Source organism: Chroicocephalus ridibundus, chromosome 1 (assembly GCF_963924245.1).
Source record: "Chroicocephalus ridibundus chromosome 1, bChrRid1.1, whole genome shotgun sequence".
Lineage (NCBI taxonomy): Eukaryota > Metazoa > Chordata > Aves > Charadriiformes > Laridae > Chroicocephalus > Chroicocephalus ridibundus.
The window spans coordinates 163,059,718-163,082,362 of record NC_086284.1 but is presented as its reverse complement, the minus strand read 5'-3'; the positions used below and the strand labels follow the sequence as shown (position 1 = coordinate 163,082,362).

Genomic DNA, 22,645 nt, shown 5'->3' with positions numbered 1-22,645 from the left:
AAGCCTTTTTCAAGACCCCCGTCTTCCCCAGCACAGGGTTTCTGTCTTTCCTCCTATGCAAGAAGTAAAGCAAAAAAGATGATGAAACCACTGGGCTGCGGTGAACAATGCTGGGATTTCTGTCTGGCTCGCAAGCTTCACTTTTTTGCAACTGTCACTTTCAGATTAATAGCTTAGCTGCTAGTGTTCTCAGATTATTTTTTTTTTGTAAACATTCTCTGTGTTCTGGAAATGTGGCTTCTGTTTTTCTAGCACAAGTCTCTGATAAATGTGTAGCTTGTGCTATCGCACCACTTCAAAATCTCATTTTGCTTTTGGGAGGAACAAGTAATTTCTTGTTGCCTTTATTTCATTGCTCTTTGTAGTCCAGGGGTTTCTGGCTTTCCAGAGTTGGGGCTCTCCCTCACCACTTCTGTCCAAGCTACCAGGCTGCTGTGCCACCGGTAACTCTCAGGGACAGCTGGAGCAGCAGCAGATGAGCTGGGGTTGTGTGGGTTTTGCTGCTGTTGCTCAGAACGCAGTTGTGAAACTCAAAGAATTGCGTTAACTTCACTCCACTTTTTCCAGCATTGTCAGGAACGCAGGCATGCCGTAGATCCAGGGAAGAGATTGTACGGTTGTGTTTCTGAGGTTATCTTTGCAACTGAAAAGACTCGACACTTCAGATTGCAGCTTGGATTCAGCAGGAACTGATTCTCCAGCTGGGGAAATGTGGATGAACTTGCTAAGCTAACAATTCCTACCAGCAGAGTTTTAATCTGCAGACTTTAGGTTTAGTTTGGCTGTCAAGAAACCATTGCTAATCAGGCCTCACTGATTGTTGCGTCTGGCATAATGGCCAGTCTGTGATGTAAAACTAATTTGTTCTGGGTTCAAGTTAGGTCAAAGAGAATTACTGCCTTTTTAAGCTAAAATTTAGTTTTATTTAAAAAAAAATGGTGAGAGGACTTTCAGACCTTCCACTATATATTACAGCTGTGACATTTCCTCCAGAGGACTGATTCCACTCCAGTTCTCTGTGGCCTTTCGTAAGTTAATAGCACCTGTAGAGCTGATCACTTCTTACTCATGTCCTGGTTTATTGACAATTCGTCATGTTTTCAAGATGTGTCTAATTCAGCAACTTCTAAAACTTATAAAGTTGAGAGCTGTCAAAAAGCCCCACGACCCCTAAGGCTGGCTGTTCTGCTAGTGCAGGAGCGTCTCCTTTGTTCTTCGGTCATCTGCAAATGGCTGTTCCATGTTTGCCTTGTGGTCCGAGATGGTACCTGTGGCTTGCAGTTTGTGGCAGAACTTACTGTTGCAAATGCCAATGAAAAAGAACTTCTGTTAGCAAGGCTGGAAAATTAAAGAAGGGGGAAAATTTGAAGTAAAGCAGGGGGGTTAAAGGCTTAGTAGATTTGACTGAGTTGTGACTTTCATCCCATTAAATCCCATAGGCCGGCACAGAGACTATTACTGGGGTACAACCACAATGCTCACACATCCTGTGGAAGTGTGGAAGCCCATGCCTGAGGTTTTTGATACGGTTTGAATAAAATCACAAATGTGTTGCAGAAAGCTGATGTACTGTATTAGCTTCTATTTTTTTCTCCCCACTCTGAAGCAAATCGCAAGTACCTGAGAAATGCCTTTCAGTGGTAAACAAAGTAATGAAACATCCCAGTGGCAGTTTGATTTGATTTTGCAGGCTAGCGCTGCCTAACTCAATTTCTTTACAAATGTCTGGTTGCATGTTGGTATCGAAAGAAAAATGTAATTGGCAGGAGGGAGCTGCGAGAGAAATGGAGTTACCTGGGGATTCCTTCTCCCACCACGCTGCTGCCAGAAGGCAGGGTCCCTCCGTGTTTGTGGCAGGGTATTTATCTGTGTCAAACCTTCCCTCTCTCTCTTTTAACTTCCATTTTGTGAGATTGGTTTTGTGCGTGTGCAGGCAGAGGAGGAGATTGAGCTGTATCCCCAGCCTCTGTTGCCTTATATTGCCTGCTAACTAACAGGGGTTTTCTGTCTGAATGTTGCTGAACTTTCCTGTTCCAGTTGCAGGAGTTTAACGCTTTCACTTCTTGCTCTGTTTAGTTTTCAACAAAAGCAAACTCTGTATGGAATAATCATGCAGCAGGCCCTGGATTCACCATTAGTGACCTGTAAAATTGGCAGCGCTGGAGATTATTGGCAGGAGACGGTTTCCCTAGGCGCTTCCTGCCTTCTCTTGGAGAGTTAAGTTCAATTAGAGCAATGATACGCACAGCAGGGATTTTGCAAAGAGTTCAGTACTTGGTGGTAGTGTTGCTACACGAAAGGCAGAGATATCTTTGGCCTTTTTGTGACCTTAATGCTCCAGCTGCTACCCTCTTGCTAACCTCTGCTTTCTCCAAACTCTCGCTTTCCTAGTGTAACCTCCTTTCACCTCTTTTACCTTCTGAAGCAACTATGTCCCTCAAACGTTTTTAGTCTGCAGTTTGTGGGGTTTGTCTTCCAAAAACCAAAGTGGAGATTGTTGGCTGTGGTTTGGTTTCTTTTTTTTTTTTCTTTTTCCTCCACTTGATTTTTCTTGTTTTCTTTCTGACCTCTTAACGTATTGTGGACTGCCCTCAGGTCTTTGTAATCGTCTTTCTCTTCCTTTTCACACTCTCGTGATTTGCTTCTACTTAGGAAACCGTTTGGTTTCTAGAGGTGGTTTCTGGGCATCCAGGTCCTTTGACTTCAGGAAATCTCACAGTTTGGTTTTGTCTCTTTTCTGCCACAGACTCCTGGTGACAGTCCCTTTTGTTAGTCCCTCACGTGAAGAACATCATCCTCAAAATAATGATTTCATTTTCCTTTCTTCATTATAACTTTCTATTTGTGTTCACTGCCCATGTATTTAGTATCTACAGCGGTAACTTCTCCATTCATCCTTATTCTCTGTGTTGAAATCTTCCTGGTTTCCAAGGCGTTGAGAGAGACTGGCACATGAGCATGTCCAAGGTACTGACCTCGCAGGTGTGTGTACAAGTACTGTTAAAAGCATACCTGGGAATGGTCTTTGAGGAGAACACCGTATCTCCTGATACACAGTGGACGTTTATGGCACTTATATCTAAGTTGGTAAACTGTAGTGTGTGGGAGAAACAGCAATCACAGTACTTTCTTACAGTGTGTACTTACGTTGGAGGAGAAAAGTAATAGCCGTGCGTTTTCATCGTGATGTTGCTTGGGTTTTAATTAAGTTCACAGTTAAAATCTAAAAGCTTGGTGAGACTGTGGTACTGTAGCTGTCAGTCTCCACTTGCTTCTTCCAACTTCTGTGTCTTTCCTTCTGTTTCTGTATTGTTTGCGGAGTTTTGTGCTTTACCTGCTTGGTGGCTATTAGTATTTGAGAAGAATGTACTCACAGGGTGTTCAACCTAATTAATTACTGTTAATCCCCAAAACTGGCTGCCAGAAGTTTTGTTGTCCTTGAAGCACTCATACTGTGCGTGTTCCTGTAGGTTTAGCATGAGAGCCTGAGGAGAGGCTGGATGTTTTCTGGCAAGTTTCCATGGAGAATCCCCTGGGCAGGTCTGAGGTAAAGCGGAAGAGAGGGAGGACAAACACGAACTTAAAATAGCATTGTATTGAATTTTTAGCACTTTGCTTTTTAGCAGAAGTTGTGTTAGAGTGTTCTTCTGTAAACTCTGAAATTGTGCCAGTGGCCACACGCCCTGTGTAGGGCAGAAGACCTCTCAGGTAGGAGCTGGCCTGTTTAACCTGAATATCCCAGCACAAAACCCAAAACATCTTAACAAAAACTCTTCCTGAGAGTGGTCATACATCTTGGTTAACTTCATGCCGAGAACGTCTTTGCTTTTGAAAATTTGGGATTGTTTTGCTGTGTTTTGTCAGGGTCTTCCCCTTGGGTCTCTCCTCTCCCCTTCCCCAAGAGCTGCTGGCGAAAGTGCAGGCCTGGCTTAGGAGTTCCTCCTCACAAGTCATAACAAGAGATAGGAACAGACTTAAAAACTAATTGCGGAGGGCGGCTGCCGCCTTTCCTCCTTGTAGCATTCTACTGGGAGTTGCTTGTGAATTCACAGGAGTATCAGGGTGGAATTGAAATAGGCTTTGCCTACTTCATTTAGTTTATCCTTCACCCAGGAAAATAGATACACACACGGCACATGTAAACGCCCTCTCCCCATTTTGAATAGATGTCGGAGGGAGAGTAACAGAAAATAAATTAAAAAAAAAAAAAAAACCAAAAAACCCCCAAAAAAATAATTTGTGAAGTATTTTGAAGTACATTATCTTAATCCCCTCTGCTCAAATAGAGACGGGTCTGGGAATTGAAGGGAGAAATTCCAGAAGTGTTGGAGGTGCAACATATTCCTTCAGAGCAGGATGACAGGGCTGCCAGTAACACAAGACATGTAGCCTCAGAGTCCCTTCTGGGTGAAGGAAGAAAGTCTAGAGGATTCGTTTCCCATTGGGAGTGTATGAGGTATTGTTTGGGCTTATCAGGGTGTTTGAAGTTACACTGACTGATTTTTAAGTTCATTTTAAACTATTAGTATAGTTCTGAAAAGGAGAAAATTGACACTTCTATGGCTAATGTTTAGGGAAGCATTTCTTCAAGACTGGGCAAGGTGGGCAGCAGCTTCTGTAATTTTATGTTCTGTTTTGTTCAGTTTTTCATGATGGTAAATTAAGTTTGCATATAAAAATTCTTTGGAAAATTACAAAAATTATACCCAACTGAAATTACGGGCAGTAAGGTAGGATTAGTTTATGCTTATTTTATGGCTTTGATTTCTTTTTCCTTCTGCGCTATTTGGCATATGCAGTTGAAAATGAATCTTAGATGTATTGGCTTACATGGAAAATAGGAAGTTAGCAAAATACTTTAATCTTAGCTCATTCTTCCCTCGTTTCATGCAGGTTCTTGTTTTCAGCTGAGTTAAGGCAGACTTATAATTCCTTGGTTTCTATTCCTTGTAACCACTACATTCACTCTTTGTTTTCTTGTCTTGCAGAACGAGCCTCTGACTTCAGGTTATCATGGATACCCAGCAAGAGACAATCAAGTAAGAGTCTGATTGTAGTCAATGTGTGCGTGTGTCTCTCTCTGTACACTTATGGATGTTTTGTCCGACAGTTTCCTGGCTGTCTTGTTATGGAGTGGAAATTGTTTTGTTCTGTTGTGGAATGCTTGTGGAGATATATGCGGTAAATTGAATGTTTTTTATGGCCTCTAATGCTATGTGGCAAATTGCCTGGTAAGGGGTTAAACATGATCCACATTACCAACGGCTCAGGAAATTCTTTATTCTTAAAAACGTCGTAACTTAAAATCCCTGTCCTAAGCTCCCTCTGTATCTCCTCAGCGTTAATGAATGTAGATGTTCAGTGCCAGTGCATGCTTGGCCCTGTTTTATACTTATTGCTGTAATTCTAGCATCTGGGGAGCAAAACAACACTGAGTTTTTGTGAGAGTCTGCTTTTCTGGTACAGTAGGGAATGACACATCCCGTTGGGTTGTTTCTAGTGTCTGTGAACTTGTCTTGCCTTCCTTTCAAGTCCTGCAGGGCCCCTGCCCCTTGCTCTTATTCAGGATGTTCTCCTTTTACAGCAGTAAAAATTATACTGTTCAGTGCATTGTAGCTGTAAGCATTCTCTTGCCTCCTAGCAGAAGACAGCGAAATCCCAGTTGATGAATTTGCGCGACGGGAGGAGGAGATGCTTTGGAACAAATGAAATTTAATGGGTTGTAAGATACAACCGTCACACATTAAATCTCCATTCTTAGAATGAAGTTTTTTTTTTTTCCCAGTGTTTTGCAGTGCTACTGCAAAACAGAGTATGAACCAGTGTAACAGGAAATTAATATGCACGGAAAAGCAATAATGCAGCACACTTCAGTAATGAGCAAATAACAAAACCAGAATCAAATTCTTTAATACTCTCAGGTACTGCTATATAAAGAAAGTGATTTTCATCATATCTCGATGAGGCTTTGGTATATGCAGTAACAGCTTAACGGGAGATGTTTTTATGAAGGAAGTGCAGCATAGTGCAGGCTCAGCAATTGAAGAGCTCGAATCTTTGGTGCTTGTAATGTGTGTGTGAATTTCCATATAGGAGGAAATTATTTGGAATGTCCACTGGGATATATTAAACTGTTACAAATAAATATTGCGTGCTGGGATGCTGTGGGAATTGTGTTCCTGTTCTATCTAGGCAAAGTGAGGTATACTAGGTTGAGAGGCAGAGCCAGTCCTAGATCCTTAAAGTGGTTCATGTCTGCCTTTGGCTTTTCCATTCCGGTGGTGCCCTCTGCACCCTATTTTGCGCTTCACTGTACCTCCAGCCATTTAGGGGTGTTTCATTTTGGTGACTACCAGTATGTCCCGCTTCACAGGTTTTGTCTTTCTCATCCCTTAATAATTCCTCTGATTTGGAAGTCCAGAACTGCTGTTTGCTGGCAGGTCACCAGATCAGTGGAGATGGGGATGGAAGCCGTATGGCAGCCAGGGTGTGAAATGAGAATTACATCCTGGGCAGCCCTGAGGCCTCTGTATGGGAGAGCACAAGAAGTAAAGTGTGTTAGCCAGGGTGCGTATGTGTTTCAGATGGCAAATAGATTTATGGAAATCTTTTAGTGGACAAACAACTTCAGTTTAACTCAGGTGTTTTAATTTTAGCAAATACTTGTAAAAATCTTTTTTGGCTGTGGGTTTTTTTTTTTTCTGCTTTCAGTAACATCTTGATCTGTGGTAAGAGTTTGTCTTTCTGTCTTGCATTTGGCTGAGCTTAAATTCAGGTCTGGTTTTCACTAATGAGGTTTCAAGGCTTTTAGCTAATCTGATTGGGAGCCTCTAACATGATAGCAGCAGAGAAAGAAGTCTTCTGTTGCTACAGACTGGGGCTGGTCTGGGAGAAACAGCAATGGCTGATCCATCACCTGCCTTTCTGCTCTGGGGAAGGGGGAAAGAAGCAGTGTGGGAATACGTGTAGCTATCCTGACCTAGTAATAAAGCAATTCTGAGATGCAGGAGCAATTGTGTTGGATGTCCTCAGATTAGGAGCTGGATTTGAGCTGGTGAGTGTAAGTCTCTCTATCTTGCACTTTCTCATTGCAGTTCTTTATCGTAAATACTTGTACTGTGCTTTTTCACTCAATGTTTTCCTTAGCAGAAGTAGCAAAGCAGAGCTTTATTTTCAGGGTATCTTGTTGTGTGACCACAGTAGTCCTGCTAGAAATTCTGTGGATGTAACTTGCCCTTTCTTTCACCTTACATAGCATCCTACTCCTTCACTTGTTTGTATGTCCTTTTTGCTCCTTAGAGCTCTAAATGTCATTAATTGCTGGCTGCAGACCTTTCACTATGCTGTTTTTACACCCTCTAGTGGTTAAATCATACCCAGATGTTCCGATTATTGGAGTTTTCTTTCTGCCAGTCGAAATATGTGATTGGTTTGAGTCCTTGCTTTGGCCATTTGGGAATGCTTAGCTCTACAGTATGAACTTTATTTTGTATCCCTTCCCAAATGTTTAAGCATTCTGTCATCATCACGCACAGGCAGCAGCACTGAGGCGAATGAGGTGGGTTCACATCGAGGCTGTGTTCCTCTTAATTCTGGTGCTGTGTGGTGGCTTTATGGTAGCCCAGAGCTTTGGGTTGTTGTACAGCCCCCCCGTTCCTCACCTGCTCTGCCAGAGTGCTGTCTTGCTGGACTTCTTGTGGTGGTGGGGCCTGGGGAACATGTGTGCTAAATCATTTACAGTGTAAGTTTGCCTGAAAAGAGAAGGCTTTCTGTTGATGAAGCGTTGTGCTGCTGGGGCTACGTTACTGCTGTGTGAGGAGCTGGAGAGCTCTCTGGGACTGTTCTCAGGAATTCAAGGTTTGCTCTGTGGGTGTCTAATGCACATAGAGGAATGGCAGGATGCCCCTTCTTTTCCCCAGAGCTATGCTGATGGCAGGAACAAAGCCCTTGCTAAAGGGAAAAATACGGGAAGTGTTAGTGTAACATTGTTAACCGAGATGAGAACCAAGTCTTTTGGTGAGGAGAGCTTATTCTCTGGGGACTATTCAGTTCTTTATGCCTCTGTTGGGCCTGCCAAGAAAATGGTGTTTCTTGTTTTGTAACATGAGCGCCTGCCTGAAATGCAGTGAACCAAGACTTCCTTGCTTCATTTCCCAAGCTGTGACAAACAGCTCTGAGGTACTATGAGTTGGTCTCAACATGGAAAATGACTGGTACAGCTATACTGATATAATTTTTACATATAGACAAACTCATCAAGAATAAATACTCTGCTTCCAGAAAGCTAACCCATGCTAACTGTGCCAGCTTGTTTTATATATAGCCAAGGCCTATGTCATACTGCTCTAGTGCTTTTCATGTCAAAATCTATTAGATGTGATATCTGAAATTTGTTTGAGTGCTGAATACTGGCACTTCTGTGGCAGAATTTGGCAGCTGCACAGAATAATTTTGTTCCCCACCAGGAAGCAAAATGAGCAAGAACACCTTGTTTAACTGCCACTGAAGGCAAGAGAGGAGGATAGAGGGTTTATGGAAGCAGGAGGTAATTGCACACACCAGAACTGGGTCAGGATGTTAGAGCTATTACACCTCTTCTGTTACGGAAAGTGATCCTCACCTATCACAACGGGTTAGAATGTTGGTTTGAAGCCTCTTTTAAAAGCTTGTACTTCCATAAGTACAATTCTTAAATCAAACTGGGCCATTGGCTTGGTACTAATGTGGTGGAAACATCGTTACCTATCACAAGTGACAATTCCTTCAACAGCTTAATTTCGGTGGCTGGTTTTCCATCTGAGCGCTCACCGGGCGTGACCTGTTGTTCTCGTGTATGTAGATGAGACTGCAGCCCAAGGTAGCGCGGGTGCCCATGGCAACTGCTAGGAACAGCTTTATCACTATCCCCTCGGTTTGAGTTCAAGCTTAAGGTGAAATGCTGTTAAATCCTCTCCAGTTGTCAGCCTGCTCCTGTGGGTCTTCACTGACTTGTTGCTTCGGAGTATCTGTTGGGGCATTGTAGGCAGCAGGCAGCTGTGTGCAGTCTCCTCCCTGGAGCTGCTAGCTGGTCTGGGTGAAGGGTGGCAGTGGGAGACTGTGAGAACAGGAAGCCTCGCCTGTTGTTTTTTCCCCCCTGTTTGTTTTCTTTGCCCAGTCCCCCCTGATGTGGAGGGTTCAGCAAGGAAGCCCTTCATCCTGAGATGTGAAGGCTGTGCGTGAGGTCCCATGGGGAGGCAGGACAGCAGGTTGTGGGCTTCCTGTTGGAGCTGGCTGCACAGAGGCATCGCTGCTCCTGTTGGTGGCTGTTCCTGTTGGTGGTCTCTCTGCAGCGAGCAGCGGGGATCTCGGCAGAGATTTCAGAGGCAGAAACCTCTGTCTTCTTGTCTGTGTGGTCTGAGGCTTCTTCACCTATCTTCTCTGTCACGTGGATGAAGGGTGAATTTGGGGATATCGGCACAACTTCATTAGCAGTGGAGTGGCTCAGTATGGATTAGGATTTCTACAGAAAAAACCTCTTGGTTTAGTATTAACAGACTGAGATGCTCTTGTCGTAACACAAATAAAACGTGACCTTCTGGAGGAAAATGGTTTGACCATTTTTATTTGTACCATGATAGCACCAGCCACAGTCTCTCCAGTGCCCTACTTTGTCGGTCTTGGAACAAAGGCTCCCTGTCTCAAGAGTTTAAATCTGTAAGTAGTGCTCCTGAAAAGCATTTTGGCTTTTAATTTGTGTTCCTGCTTGTAACTGACCATGAAAATAAACCCTAGAGGGTTATATGCTAGCTGGCTTGGTAAACAGTGACATTGTGGAAGTGTTAAGTTATTCAGGAGCTAGAAAGGAGAGTTGTTCGTGGGTTTTTGGTTTGTTTGGTGCTTACACTTCTGGTTTGAATAGAGTGTATTTAATACAAATGCTTAAACTGAGAGACAGAGGGAGGGAGAAAGGCCTTAAATAAAGTTTTAACACCTTACTCCTTGAGTTGAATAGCCAGGGCAAAGATCAGGAAGTGTCTGAGGTCCTCCGTATAAAATGGAGAAGACCAGTCTTGGTATTCCTGGTGCTTCTGAGGAATGCCTCTGTGCTTGAAAGCAAACAACCCAAAATTTGAGATGGGACCAAGCTAATGAGGGGAAACTGTTCTAAACATCTTCCTTATGTCTAAAATGGGGTGAATTAGGGTTAAGACTGCCAAATCTACTGCTTCCTGACTTCCACAGCGTCTCTTCAAGCAAGTAGTGAAATATTTTCACTCTGTGCTTGAGAGGGCCAAAGGGATGTTCTGTTACTGACCTAACTGCAATATCCCATAGAAAATAACAAGCTTCGCTTCAGAGAGTGAACTCTGGGCAAAAATGTCCAACATATTCAGGAGATGGGAAGCATCTGTGAGGCAGTTGCTTGCAGAGGGGTTCAAGGGTGTGTAGTGGCATAACTGCTGGGGGGGGGTATCATTTAGCACCTAAGCTGTGATGGATGTGGGACAGTTAAGATGTGTTACAGAAAGGTGTTTAACACTACAGAAGCGTGAGAAATCCTTTACCGGATTGCATCCAATGCTGTTTATAAGTCTCAGCACGTTCAGAAGGTAAAAAAGTGTTGATAGAGTGGAGAGAGTTAAATTAAAAAGCAAAGGATGTTGATAGAGTGGAGAGAGTTAAATTAAAAAGCAAAGGAAATCGTGATACCTGACAAGGAAAATGAAGAGCAGAGTGTTTAGCTAAAAATTGAAGGAGGAGTGGTTACAGACTGAAGTTGAAACAATTATCGTTGAGTTGGAAGAGGAAAGATATGATCCACTGAGACTAATCTAGTAATACTTCTCCCCTGAATCCAGCATTGTCTTGGTAACGCACTTGGTCGATCACTTGAAGCGCAAAGAAGTTGTTCCTAGTTTTCTCAAGCCCAAACTACATCCCTAAGAAACAGCAGGGAAGATTCAGGAATTGGAATTAGAAAAAATTGTAACTCATCCACCACTAAATACTGAGCCTGTTGTAAACCTGGTTTCTGAAATTTCAGTCTGAACCAAGTCGCTGTGCTTACATTTGCCACCTTCCCCCAAATCTCTCCTTTCCTTTCTGTTTAGCTAATTGCCTACCATCGAACCCCTTAAATAATACAGGAAGCACGGTGTCTTGCAGTTGACACAAGTCTTGCAAACAGATCACTCTGTCTGCGTATTTATTTCCCTTTTCCCTCACGTCTGCAGCCTCTCCAAATACAAGGCAGGGAATCCTTTCCTTACAGAACCTTGAATACCTTTCACAAACACCTTTGGCGAGCTCCACACCAGCGCGTGCCTCGCTGTCACTCAGTAACAAGAAAGAAAAAATAACCAAGTGGCGCAAAGTTGTATGAGAAGAAGTTGTTAAGGAGTGCATCTAATTGAGATACGTAGGAAGACTTCCTGACAATGAGCTCCTTCAGTCCTTTAAAGAGCTTCTCAAGGGAAGGAACGATTACCTTGCTGATGAATAGTTGGGTCAAAGCTCTGGGTCTGTAAGGCGTTGGCAGGAAATGGGCTGGATGATGTAATACAAATTCCTTTCATGTTTGAGTCCTCTGCTTCGAGCAATTTCTCATCTCTGCTTGGGGTTAAAGAGAGGAGATGTGAGTCATCCTTCTTGGGAGAGGACCAGGAGACCACTTTTTCTCTTGCGACGTACTTTTTGGCTGTTGAAGTGTTACCCGATGTCCGCAAGAGTCTTGGAGACTCCCAAGCCCAAGTTATTTTGGCAAGAGGGACAGCTGCTTGTTTAGATTTCCCCTCCTGAAATTGTAGGAGTGCTAGGGAGTCTGGCACGTGTGTTTTAGAACTAGGCTGTAAAATGATCAGTTGGAGGACCAAAACCAAACGGTGTAGAGAGAACAGCCCGCTGATGGATATTATATCCTATTGAGGACGTGAAAGCGGCTATTCTGGGTCAGACAGAAGGTCTCTGCCTTCCAGTGTTCTGGCTCTGACAGTGTCTAATAGCAAGTACTTAAAGGAGAGGGAGCAGCGCCAAGATTTGGTGATACTTCCCTTCCTCCGTACTCTTGAAGCAATCCTGTGGCTTTGGGATTTCCTGGCCATAGATTATTTATTTTATTTTAAGTCACCTGTGATAGATTTCTCTTTATTGAATTTGTCCAAATGGCTTTTGAGCCCGTCTAAATCTTTGGCATCCGCAACATCCTGTGACAACAGGCCCCCCCACTTTAGGTATCTTTTATGGGGGGAAAAGTTCTTCTGTGCACAGCTAACTTGATACCGAAGTGGTTTTAAAGCTCTCAGGTGAGGGGGGCTTGGGGTCCTCAGCTCGCACTGAGTGAGGATTTTTATCTTAACTCGGGAAAAAACCCAACAAAACCAAATCAAAAGAAAATTTAAATAGTTTGTGTGCCTTTAGTATATTTTTCTGTTTCTGGAGGATGATAATAACTTTGCGAAAGTTATTGCTCGGTACCTGCAAATGTTGCTGACGGGCACGGAGGGCTTTTGAAGGGCGCTGCTGCAGCGCGGTCGGGAGCTCAGCCCCACGGCCCTGGCCTCCATGTCCAGCCCCGCTGCGTAACCGGGAGAGCTCGGGGAGGAGGAGGAGGAGGAGGGTGCCCGGGGGCAGCGTGGCTGCGTGGGGAGCGGGTCCGGGCCGGCTCTGGCGGCGGGCTGCCAGGAGAGGGCAGCCGGCGCACGGCCAGCGCTCGCCGCCCCGCCCCGCCGGCGCGGGGGACCGGCACGGAGGGCGGGGCGGAGCGGCCGCTCCTCCTCCCTCCCCGCAGGCTGCCTCTTGGGGTGTCCCCTGGAATAAGCCCCTGCCGTGGCTCTAGGGCTGAAGGCCTTGGGAGAGCGGGGGAAGTGGGTTCGGCCTCTTGTGCCCCGCAAGACTTCTCTACAGTTCTGGGACAGCCATCTTCGACGGGGACAAAAATTCTTGTTTGGAGGGCTGGGGAGAGGATGTGTCGCTGCCCGAGCTCAGCATGGGGAGCATCCAGGGAGGGCTGAGACAGGCCCTGCCACCCCTCCACAGGGCCTGCTTAGGGATTTGATTCTTCAAAGAGAGATTGAGGAAAAGGTTTTTGTAATGCACGTCTTTGCTCTGTTCCAAAATGTCTCGGGGGTGAGCAGAGGGGGAGATGCGGGAGGGATGTTTGAGGAGTGCTGGTAATAGAGACCTGCTTTTAGAGGGGATTCTGAGCAGGCAGACTCTAGCGCTTCCACAGCTTGAGCAAGCTTCTGGCCCGAGCTTGTTTTATCAAAAGGCACATGTGCTGCAGAGTGCTGCTGCTGCTTAGAGGGCAGTGCAAGATGGATGCACGCTTATGGTGAGGGTTATGGTGAGCCTTCAGGCCCATAGAGGCTGTTCTTGTGTGATCAGTTGTCTCCAGTGTCTATTCTGCGTGTCAGGAAATCTCACAGCTTTCAAGTGAATGAAGGGAGTGTGTGTCTTCGAATAAATATTATTCTCCCAGCCTATTTTTTTTTTTAAAGGAGGCTACAGATCCCAAGAAATACAGCTGGTTAGTGTAGTTACCAAACCTGGAAAGAAGCTGAAAAAGGTCAGATGCTTATGGTCAAATCCTTTACTAAAGGAAATTAAGGCAACAACAGACATACATTGCTAATTTTTAAGGACTGATCATGTCAGATCAATTTAATTTTCTTCTTTGACGCAGCAGCAGGCCTGGCAGATGGAGAAAGTTAACTGGCTTTGGACCTAGTCCCGCATGACCTTTACATAAACTAGGCAAATGAAAGGAGAAATTAAGAAGGGTCTGAGCACCTCATTGGAAAACTGTATTTGGAGTAATTATGTCATGCGTTTCTCTGTGTGTGTGATCTGGAGTCTTAATGTGGTCTGCCCTGGCTGCTCTGCTCTTCTGTACTGTTGATCAAACATCAAGGTTATGAAAGTGACTGAACATATGTATGTGGAGGGGCTGGCAGCTTTTGGAAGGTAGGATTAGGTGTCAGAAGGATAATGGTAAATGGCAGAATTTGCCTGAAATCCAACAATGTGAAATTAAACAAAATGAAATTGTGTTAACACAAGGAACTGTATACGCAATATAAAATGGAGAATAGCTGGCTAAGCAGTAATATCGAAGGAAAGATCTGGGGTAGTAAGAGATAACAAACTGAGTACATGGTGCTGGTTTTTGTGATCTTCAAAACCTGGAATGTATTTCCAAGAGGGTCAAGTAGGTGCAGAAGGTAGTTAATTCTTCAGAGCTGAGCACAGTGATTGGGGCACTGTACCTACTTTTAGGCACTTCAGGAAAGATACACACAGAATTTGGAAAAAGACTAGGGAAGAATGAGAAAAGGAGGCTCAGAGAGTGTGATTTAGGAAAAAAATATTGAGCTTGTTCCTTCTTTAAAAAAAAAACCAAAGAGTAGAGAAGTATGGAGGATGGGGATTGGTTATTTACTATGTCCATTGAATGCAGCTTAATTTGCATCAAGGAAGGCTTAAATTGGATATTATGGGGTAAACCAACATTTCTGAGTCGATGCAGTGAAGCACTGGAATGATAATTTAGGGGACAGAGTTCCTGTTTCTGAGAGTCTGTAATAACAAGTCAGGCAATTCCTGATGGATGTTTGTCTAAACATGCTCTGTGCTGCCTCTGAGCACGGAGGACCTCGTCTCCCCTGCCCTGTACTTGCGTTATTCTGTGGTAGTCAGAAGCCAGTTGTTGCCACCTACATAGTTCCACAGCCGTGTGACTGCTGTTGTCTTGGGCCTTTCTGGGTTTTTTTGTGTGTCTAAACATAAGATAGGAAGCTCCTCTGCTCCTGTGTGATCTTAAAAGTGCCAGAGATCCTTTCTTTGTGATGGTGGCCTCGCAGCTCTGTTTCTTCCTGAGTTCACTTATTACTCAAAGGGTGCGGGGTGTTCAGCATCTGAGTCAGTCCTTCCCTTTTGTCTCACAGTGATAACATGTATCATGTATGAACCTTGGAGTGTTTGATATCCTGATTTCCCTTTAAGCTCTCTGGCCAGATCTCCATTTCAAGTGTGCTTAGAGGACAGATGATTTTTTTTTTTTTTTAAAGTAACATAAACAAACATCTCCTTCCTACCCTACCTGCAACTCCCCTTGCACGAAGAAAGGACTCAGAGAATTCAGCAGGAGCATTTCCTCAGCCTGAGCGTGCTTCTGCCTGCTTGCTGCTGGGATCTGCTGTGGGAGGGCAGCCTGTGTGCGTGACGCCGAGTACGGTCACTGCTTCACCGCCCTGCTCGTGCCGGCTGCTTCAGCAGGACCCCGAGTAAATGAATGGGATCGCTTTCTGTTCTGCTGACTTCTGCATGGTGAGTGAGCAGCTGTGCATTGGCCGGGGAAGGATGCTGCGTTGCAAGCAGACTATCTCAGCAAGCTATGCAGATGCTCCTGAGAATAGCTGGTGGATAGAAGATGGTTTCATTCTTCTCAGTATTAAGGGAGAGGTATTTCCAGCAGTAGCATAATGTTGCTCGGAGCAGGCATTTGCCAGATGGTTTCAGCTCCCCCGAGGCTTTGGGATGTGAAAGGGAAAGGGCCAGGAACACACTTTTGATTCATTCCATTAGTAGATTAATCGGCACTGTCCTGGCTTAATAAGTCTCTTAGATTTCCCAGTGGAAACGGCACATGTAATTCTGCCCAGGTCACGCTCTGCACACCTGTGTTGAAGCTTTCACAGTAAGAAGCTATGCTGCTGCAGGCAACATCTGCAAAACTAGACTGGGGGGGGGGGAACACAACAGGGTTTTTTTGGTGGGGGGAGAGGTGAGAGAAAATCTTTTTAATAAGTACTCTTAAATAACGCTAGTGGGAGTGAGATGGCTTGTGAGAACATGCTTGAATTTTTCTGTCGTTTCACTGGGGGATGTATTTAAAAATCTTGCAGTGGTAATTTGATGTTATGAAGCTTTTGTTTTTTTCCTCCATTCTGTATTAATTGCTGGCTAGATTGCGTTTTCCAGGAAGTCTGTGATTAGAGGACAAGGGTGCTTTTCCTGATAGGGGTCAGAGGCTGCTGTTTCAAGAGGATGGTGATAAAATGAAGAGAACTGTCTCACCGATTTCAGCTGAAAACCTGAGCAGATGCTGTGCTGCTATTTATTTGGGGCGGTGGGGGGGGGGGGGGGGGGGAAGAGGGTCCCCCATCACCTGTCTCTTCCCGCCTCTCTTTCAGCTGGGCCAGCCAATTGTTGGGGAGTGGATTTAGTTGCTGCTGCCGCCCACACAGGAGAAGGTTTGTAGCTCTTGGCAGTTTTAGCAGGAATCTGCGTTTTTAACTCTCTTGGTGCCTGAGGATTGCAATGAGCTGCGTTCTGATGTCACAGCAGCGCTGAGCTGTGGTTGCTGCTGGGCCTAATAGAGGTTTACTGGTAGGATTGTATCTGATGAGATATGCTGAAATTCCTTCACAGTTGGATTTTAATGAGGAGAGACTTCAGGTACTGCCAGCAAACACATTTTCCTTGCCTTTTCTGCTCCATTGTTCCTCTAATACAGCTGGAGAGTATGGGCTACCCTTTCTTTACAAGTCAAGAGGACGGCAGTGGCTAACGTTGGCAACAGTTTGCTCGTCATCTCTATTTCTGGGACACCTGTCACCCTGGCTCCCCGCCATGGTCTCCCTAAGCTAAAACAGCACTTCTCAATTCCAAGTGCTTGGAGAACAACTTGTTTTCCAACCATCTATGGCAGTCAGCTCCAATCCTTTGCAGGGTCTGGAGAAAGACTGACAGGGGCAAAGGAGTAAATGTCATGAGACTCCGGACTTTGTGTTGAAAGCTGAGATAGAGATATTTTACGTCTCACAGTATATGTTGCTGGATTTAGGCTCTCTGGTATTTCCAGTGGAGTGGCATTTCAGAACTGGGAGCTGAACTCTGACAGTAGCGTTGTCCCCAGTTGCTGCCAGCTTCACCCCAGACAGAGAACTGATGTATTTTTTGAGCAGCTGCTGCTCTGGAGCAGAGCACGGGAAGAGTGCTAGTCTCTGAAATAATTTGAAATATACTGGCACAATAGACAGATAGAGCCAGCCCTCTAAATTTCACTCAAGAATTAATCTAATCACTGTGTAATATGTTCTTACTGGTCTATCCTACCTAAAGGGCAAACTTAACTACATTAGGCACAATTTGGAGCATTTGATTTCCTTCAGACTTAGAATTAGGATACAGCTGACTATCCATGTACATATTTCGAGGTTTCTGGGCATCTCTAATCCAGTTTGTAGTGACATTAGCATTAGATAACCATAGCAAGGCCTTTATCTAAAAGGAAACATGCATTCTTCAGGTCACACAAGGGTGGAAAAAGATTGCTCTGGTCACTGTTGCTTTCTGGGAATTTGGGAATGGGTTGGAATCATCTCATATTGTTGTTGCTGGTTGCTTTGTTATCAAAGTGAGTAGCTTCTCTAGTGGGTACAGTAGTTGTCAGACAGTACAGCTACACTTCAAAGCTTAAATTCAGATTAAGATAAGATGAGAATGTATTGCATAGGACCTAGGGCACAATAACTGCACGTGTTGACTGGCCATAGTTACTTCATACCATTCATCTCATCTAAACCGAATGTGAGGGAAGTGCTACTCACTTGTCTGTCTTAAAAAGGGATTGCAAGAGTAAGGAAGTTGAAATCAGTTTCTAATGGAAGAGTTTAATTTTGCCAGGATTTGACCAGAAGAGGTATCAGAATGTATTTTAGTACTGCAACTTTTCTTTTTTTTTGGTCATGGCAGGGTGTGGGGGAACGAAAGGACGGGGAACAGCCTTAATACGAGCTCAGCTGAAGGTGGAAGGTGTTTGAGGTTCAGAGTATGTTTGAACCCCACAGACTGCAGTGATGCTGAATACCAGATCTGTAGCTGATCTGCTCCTATGAGAGCTAAAATTCTTCCTATTCAAGTCCCTCAGTTGACACAAGTGCCAAGAAATACATCTGAATTTGTTGGAACATCACATGTTGCAAACTCTGGGTGTTTCCAGTACTCACTGCATGCGAGATATGCAGAATGGCAAAATGCCCTATTAAAAGATGTAGGTAGGTATCTATCTGCATGCCTTCTTGGAAGTCCCATATTAAATACATACACTAAAAAGACTTTAAAGAATCTTTTGCTTAAAAAGTAGGAAACAAGTAGCACAGTTAGTCTTTACATACACACACTTTTCTAAATTGTCTTATGCTCATAATTCCCTGAGGAACCAGTCAGATGGAGGGAGCTGTTTGCTGCAGCCATGAGAATAATCCAGCTAGATGGTGGTGGCGTGGATATGGTTAAGGACCGCTTTGCTCAGAATGAGATCAGAAGCAGAATTGCTTTTCTGACAACTGACCTTTGCTGATCATTGTGAATTGAAGTTGGGGATATTGTATTTTATAACTAAATTTTTCCAGTAGCATTTCTATACTCTAGAAATTTTCCTCTTATATTTTATATCTATTTATGCCTCTTGTCTTATGCTTTATTAATGCCTTTTACATTTGAACAGTCTGCTGTTCCTTTATGTGGTTTGACAACTGCCAATACCCCTGTTGAAATATTTTGCTTTTAGTTCTGTTAATGGCGATTTCGCCAGGATTTTCTTACTACCGTTACGTAATGGAAGCATCTGCAGTCCCCTGACACGTGTGTTTGGTCTCTTTCCACCCACCCTTACTTATCACTGGTTGATGCTGTGCTCCACCAAAGTCTTTTAGCAATTTAGTTTCATTGTTTCTTGGGAGATGTCGTTTAGTGTTTATCGGTGTTACCTCTTCATTAGCTGGAGCCATTCCTTTCTTCTTTGCTGATTATATACTTGTGCCATTTCTCATACTGAAGCCGTGTTTCAGGCATTCAGCTAACAAAAACATTACAGATTTAAGATATGTTGTCTTCATTAGGTATGTAAGGCTTCTAGGTAATGTCACGGATTATTTTGTTTTTCTTCTTAGAGGGTCAAATGAAAGAACGTTATTTGAATATAAAAAGAAATAAAGCAGCTGTGACAGTAAGGATAAAAAAAATGTGCACAATGTAGTATTTGTTAAGCTGATTTCTTCCCTCTCGTAGGTGTATTTGCACTCTACTTCTGGGGTTTATTAGTCTTTGAATCTTTCTAAGTTGGAGAGAATGCATTTTATACTCTTAAATAGGGATGCTAAAACCCAGTCTTCAAATGAAGCGTTACAGGATAGCATTTTATTCCTGTCTCTAGCAACTTTACTATCTCAGGATTTGTAAACTGATTTCTATGGTGTAGTAAATTAGATCCCAGCAGTACAGGGCCTATGTAGATAAATATAGTAGCCATTATACCTTGATACAGTTGTATTGCCTAGGAAATTACTACTGTTATTGAAAAGGAATTTGCTCAGGGCAAGAGGGTATCCATTACTTCCTGAATAACTCGCTAACATTGTTAACCTTCCTTTGTACAAACAAGCCAGGAGTCCCTTTCTACAGGATGGTATTGTTCTCAGCCTGTATTCCCCTTTATCAGCAGCAGGCCTAAGCCAAAGTTTCAGAATGTTAATAAACCCCTGTGTGGTCCAGGGAAGAGAACTACACCCTGTCTTCTCCTCTCCCCACTGTTGCAATAATCTCATCTTCATATCCTTTCTTAATTTGCTGGGTTATTGCTGTGCAGATGAATTGCTGATGCGGTAAAGCTACTCGACATGATAAGCATGGAGACGAAAAATGGTGTAATGATGCTGTAGCTCTGTTGATGAGGTATTTGAAGCAGTTTCTCTTGCCAGCTGAAGTCCACCACCTTGAATAGGATAACACATGGACGCCATCAGTTCATCCTTTGGTATAGCTTCCCTTGTGGACTATGAAGAGATGATTGTTGAGGTAGGGGCTGAGTTGCATTTTTTTTATTTATGGCTTCCTCTTCAAAATCCACAACCAAATAAATAAATATCCTCTGTAGCACTGACAAGTAAGGCTAGGGCGTAGAGAATCTTTTTGCCCTTTATCCATTCAATCGGATATTGTACTCCTGATTCAACACTAAAAATAGGCTTTTGTTAGAGTTTGATGCTGTGTAATGCTTTCTGCTACTTCATGGAAAACTTGAAGGGAAATCGAACTTTGTTCTGTGGATGTTACTAGTGAAGATATAAGGCAGCTGTTAGTTAACTAAACCTTAAAAAAATAAGGACTTAAATACCAGTGTTAGAGCTTATTCTGATCCCCTCTTGCAAGTATCTAAATAAATTTGCTATATGCCAATTCAGTATGGACTTCAGACTAGGTACAGGTGTGACAGAATGGAGAAGATACAGCTTGAAAATCAAGCCTGGGGTGGTAACACCGCTGCAGAGATGCCTTTCCTTCTGCAGACCTTAACCTTGTTAGCTTCTTCTCAGAAGGTGTTGGAGGACTGCAAATTTCACTCCTGTTCTGCCATAGTAAGGCTGGCAGGTGTAATTGATGGAAATTCCTACTTGTTTGCCCAAACTCATGTTTGCTATATCCTGGGAGCCATTTGCATCACCATTTGGTTTCTGCAGATGATTGCCCAAACCAGTATACCCTAGCTGTAAGAATTCCTTACATCTAAATGTTTGCATGCTCTTGAATGTTTAACTTTGAATTCTCGTGTTTCAGAATTTAGTTTTGTTGATGTGGGTGTTCTTGGTTTTAATTTAAAAGTGTATTTTTGTCTGGGAACACATTTTCAGCAATGTACCTTTTCTAGTTACTGAGCTTATTGCAGTTCTCTTGAGGGATTGACAGTGCCATCCAACATAGTGCTCTTGAGCATACTTGTGAGGAGAGGAAAATCCCAAACAAAGTCTAAAGAGCTTTTCTTGGTACCCGTTTCCTTTTCTTTTTTTCCTTTTTTTTTTCTCTCCCCTACATACTTGAATGATAAGCCTGTGAACTGAGATCTTCTGAGGTTTATTTAAAGATTTAATTACTGTGTGAAGTCAGTAGCAGGACAGTCCCTGAAAACTGTTAGTTTTGCTTGCATGTCAAGGTTTTTTATTGTTTCAGGCTTTCTGTTTTTTGTGGAAGATAAAGTAGCCCTTGATAGTTTGCTTTTAAATAAGTAATCTCTTTTCAGAAGCCTCTTGCTGTGTAGCTGAACCATACCTGCAGGAGAGAGAAGAGAGAATCCAGTTTTCCAGTAATGAAATGGGTTGCTCTATAACGAAATGCCTTTTTTTTTTTTTTTCTTGTAATATGCCAATGTTTGGCTTATTTGCTTGGCAAAACATCTGAAAGGGATTGTGGTATTTTTCTGGGCCATTTATTGTATGCACTTTGTATTCTTCTTGCTTCCTTTCACAAACAGGATAATGCAGAAAGAGGCTTCCTGGAGTCATTTTGGATGTTGAGAGGAAATCTGCCTTGTGGTTCAGAAATTCTGATAATCAGAGATAATGCCAGGATCCTGAGTGGAGGGAGTCTTCGCAAATGAGCAGTACTCTGCCACCAGAGTAGTCTCCAGCAGCACCCAAAGGAGTAAACCAACCTCAAAGAAGATCCTCTTATCTCCATAGGAACTGCATGTGTGCCCAGGGCTGCCTTCTGTGCCTCTCCCCAGATAGCTCCCAGCCCCATCTCTAATCGTCTTTAAAAAAACAAGAACAACAAAACAACAAACAAAACAAAACAACCAACCAAACCAAATAAAAAACCAAGACACAAGGCATACCCAAACCCCACAACTAGCGGGAGTCTGATTCCCCTGTTCTCTGGCTGGGACGTTCTGCTAGAGTCAGATAAGCCGTGGAAAGCAGCCACTGAGTCAGAGAAATTTCCCTCTGAGCACCACAGAGCATGTCTCCCTTCCCATCTCCAGTCAGACCTTTTGTCGATGGTCCTTGAAGTGTTTATCATGGTGGGACAATGATCGAGTTCATCTTCAGTCAGAATCCAGCTTCTGCGTAAAACGTGAAAGCTTGGTCTGGCCCTTGGCTGTGAGAGCAACTGTCCTTTGGTTTGAAATGAAATTTCCCTCCTCAACCTGCCCCAACCTCAGAGTACCTCCCCTCCCACTTTTCAGCTAAGGAAAACTGCACAGTTAAGAGGAACAAGTAGATTCAAGAGCAGTTATTAACTGTGAAAGAATTTAATCTTATTTTAGAGTTCAGTCTGTTTTCAAAAAAACTTATTTTATGGTTTTGTTTTACAGGAGAAGTTGCCAGGAAGCCATATTAAACATCAGTAGTGGATATTTTTGAGGTGTATTTTTCATTCGTGTATCTGAACGCTCTCCCAGACGCGTTTGGGTGCACAATTTAATTTGCACTCCCCTACCTGAGGCCTTCCCCTTGCATCTTTGTTCTGCAAACCTCCCGTTATCAGACCCCACTTCACTTTTCACTTTGCTCAGCATTGAAATATTATTTTAGCTCTCATTCGTGGAAGAGTTCCAACCTGGATACTTCTAGGAAAATTCAGATGCTGTGAAAATTGTGTATTGGTGGCTTCACTGGTAGCACTGCTTTCCTGATGTAGTCTTCTGATGTTGACAGAGGTATAATCTTTTGACCGAGCTTAACTAACATCAGAGGGCTTTAATAACATGGGCTACAACAACACCTGCATTTGGAGATGTCATTGCATCACAGTTGTACTTTTGGCATTACATCAGGTTTAATGTTAGTACTGTAGTTAGGGCTTATTAGAGCTGCAAATGCAGGTTGTG

At 43.5% G+C, this 22,645-nt stretch overlaps 1 protein-coding gene across 11 annotated transcripts in view; it reads left to right on the top strand.

Annotated features, from left to right (window-relative positions):
- Nucleotides 1–22,645, top strand: part of RBFOX2 (RNA binding fox-1 homolog 2) — a 175,763-nt gene that overhangs the window by 31,913 nt on the left and 121,205 nt on the right. For all 11 annotated transcript variants that reach the window (XR_010069280.1, XM_063321788.1, XM_063321734.1 and 8 more), the window contains exon 2: nt 4,989–5,039. Coding sequence is in view for 10 of the 11 variants with exons in the window: in XM_063321788.1 (XP_063177858.1) it covers nt 4,989–5,039 (51 nt within the window). In the remaining variant the exon portion in view is untranslated. The remainder of the gene's footprint in view (nt 1–4,988; nt 5,040–22,645) is intronic.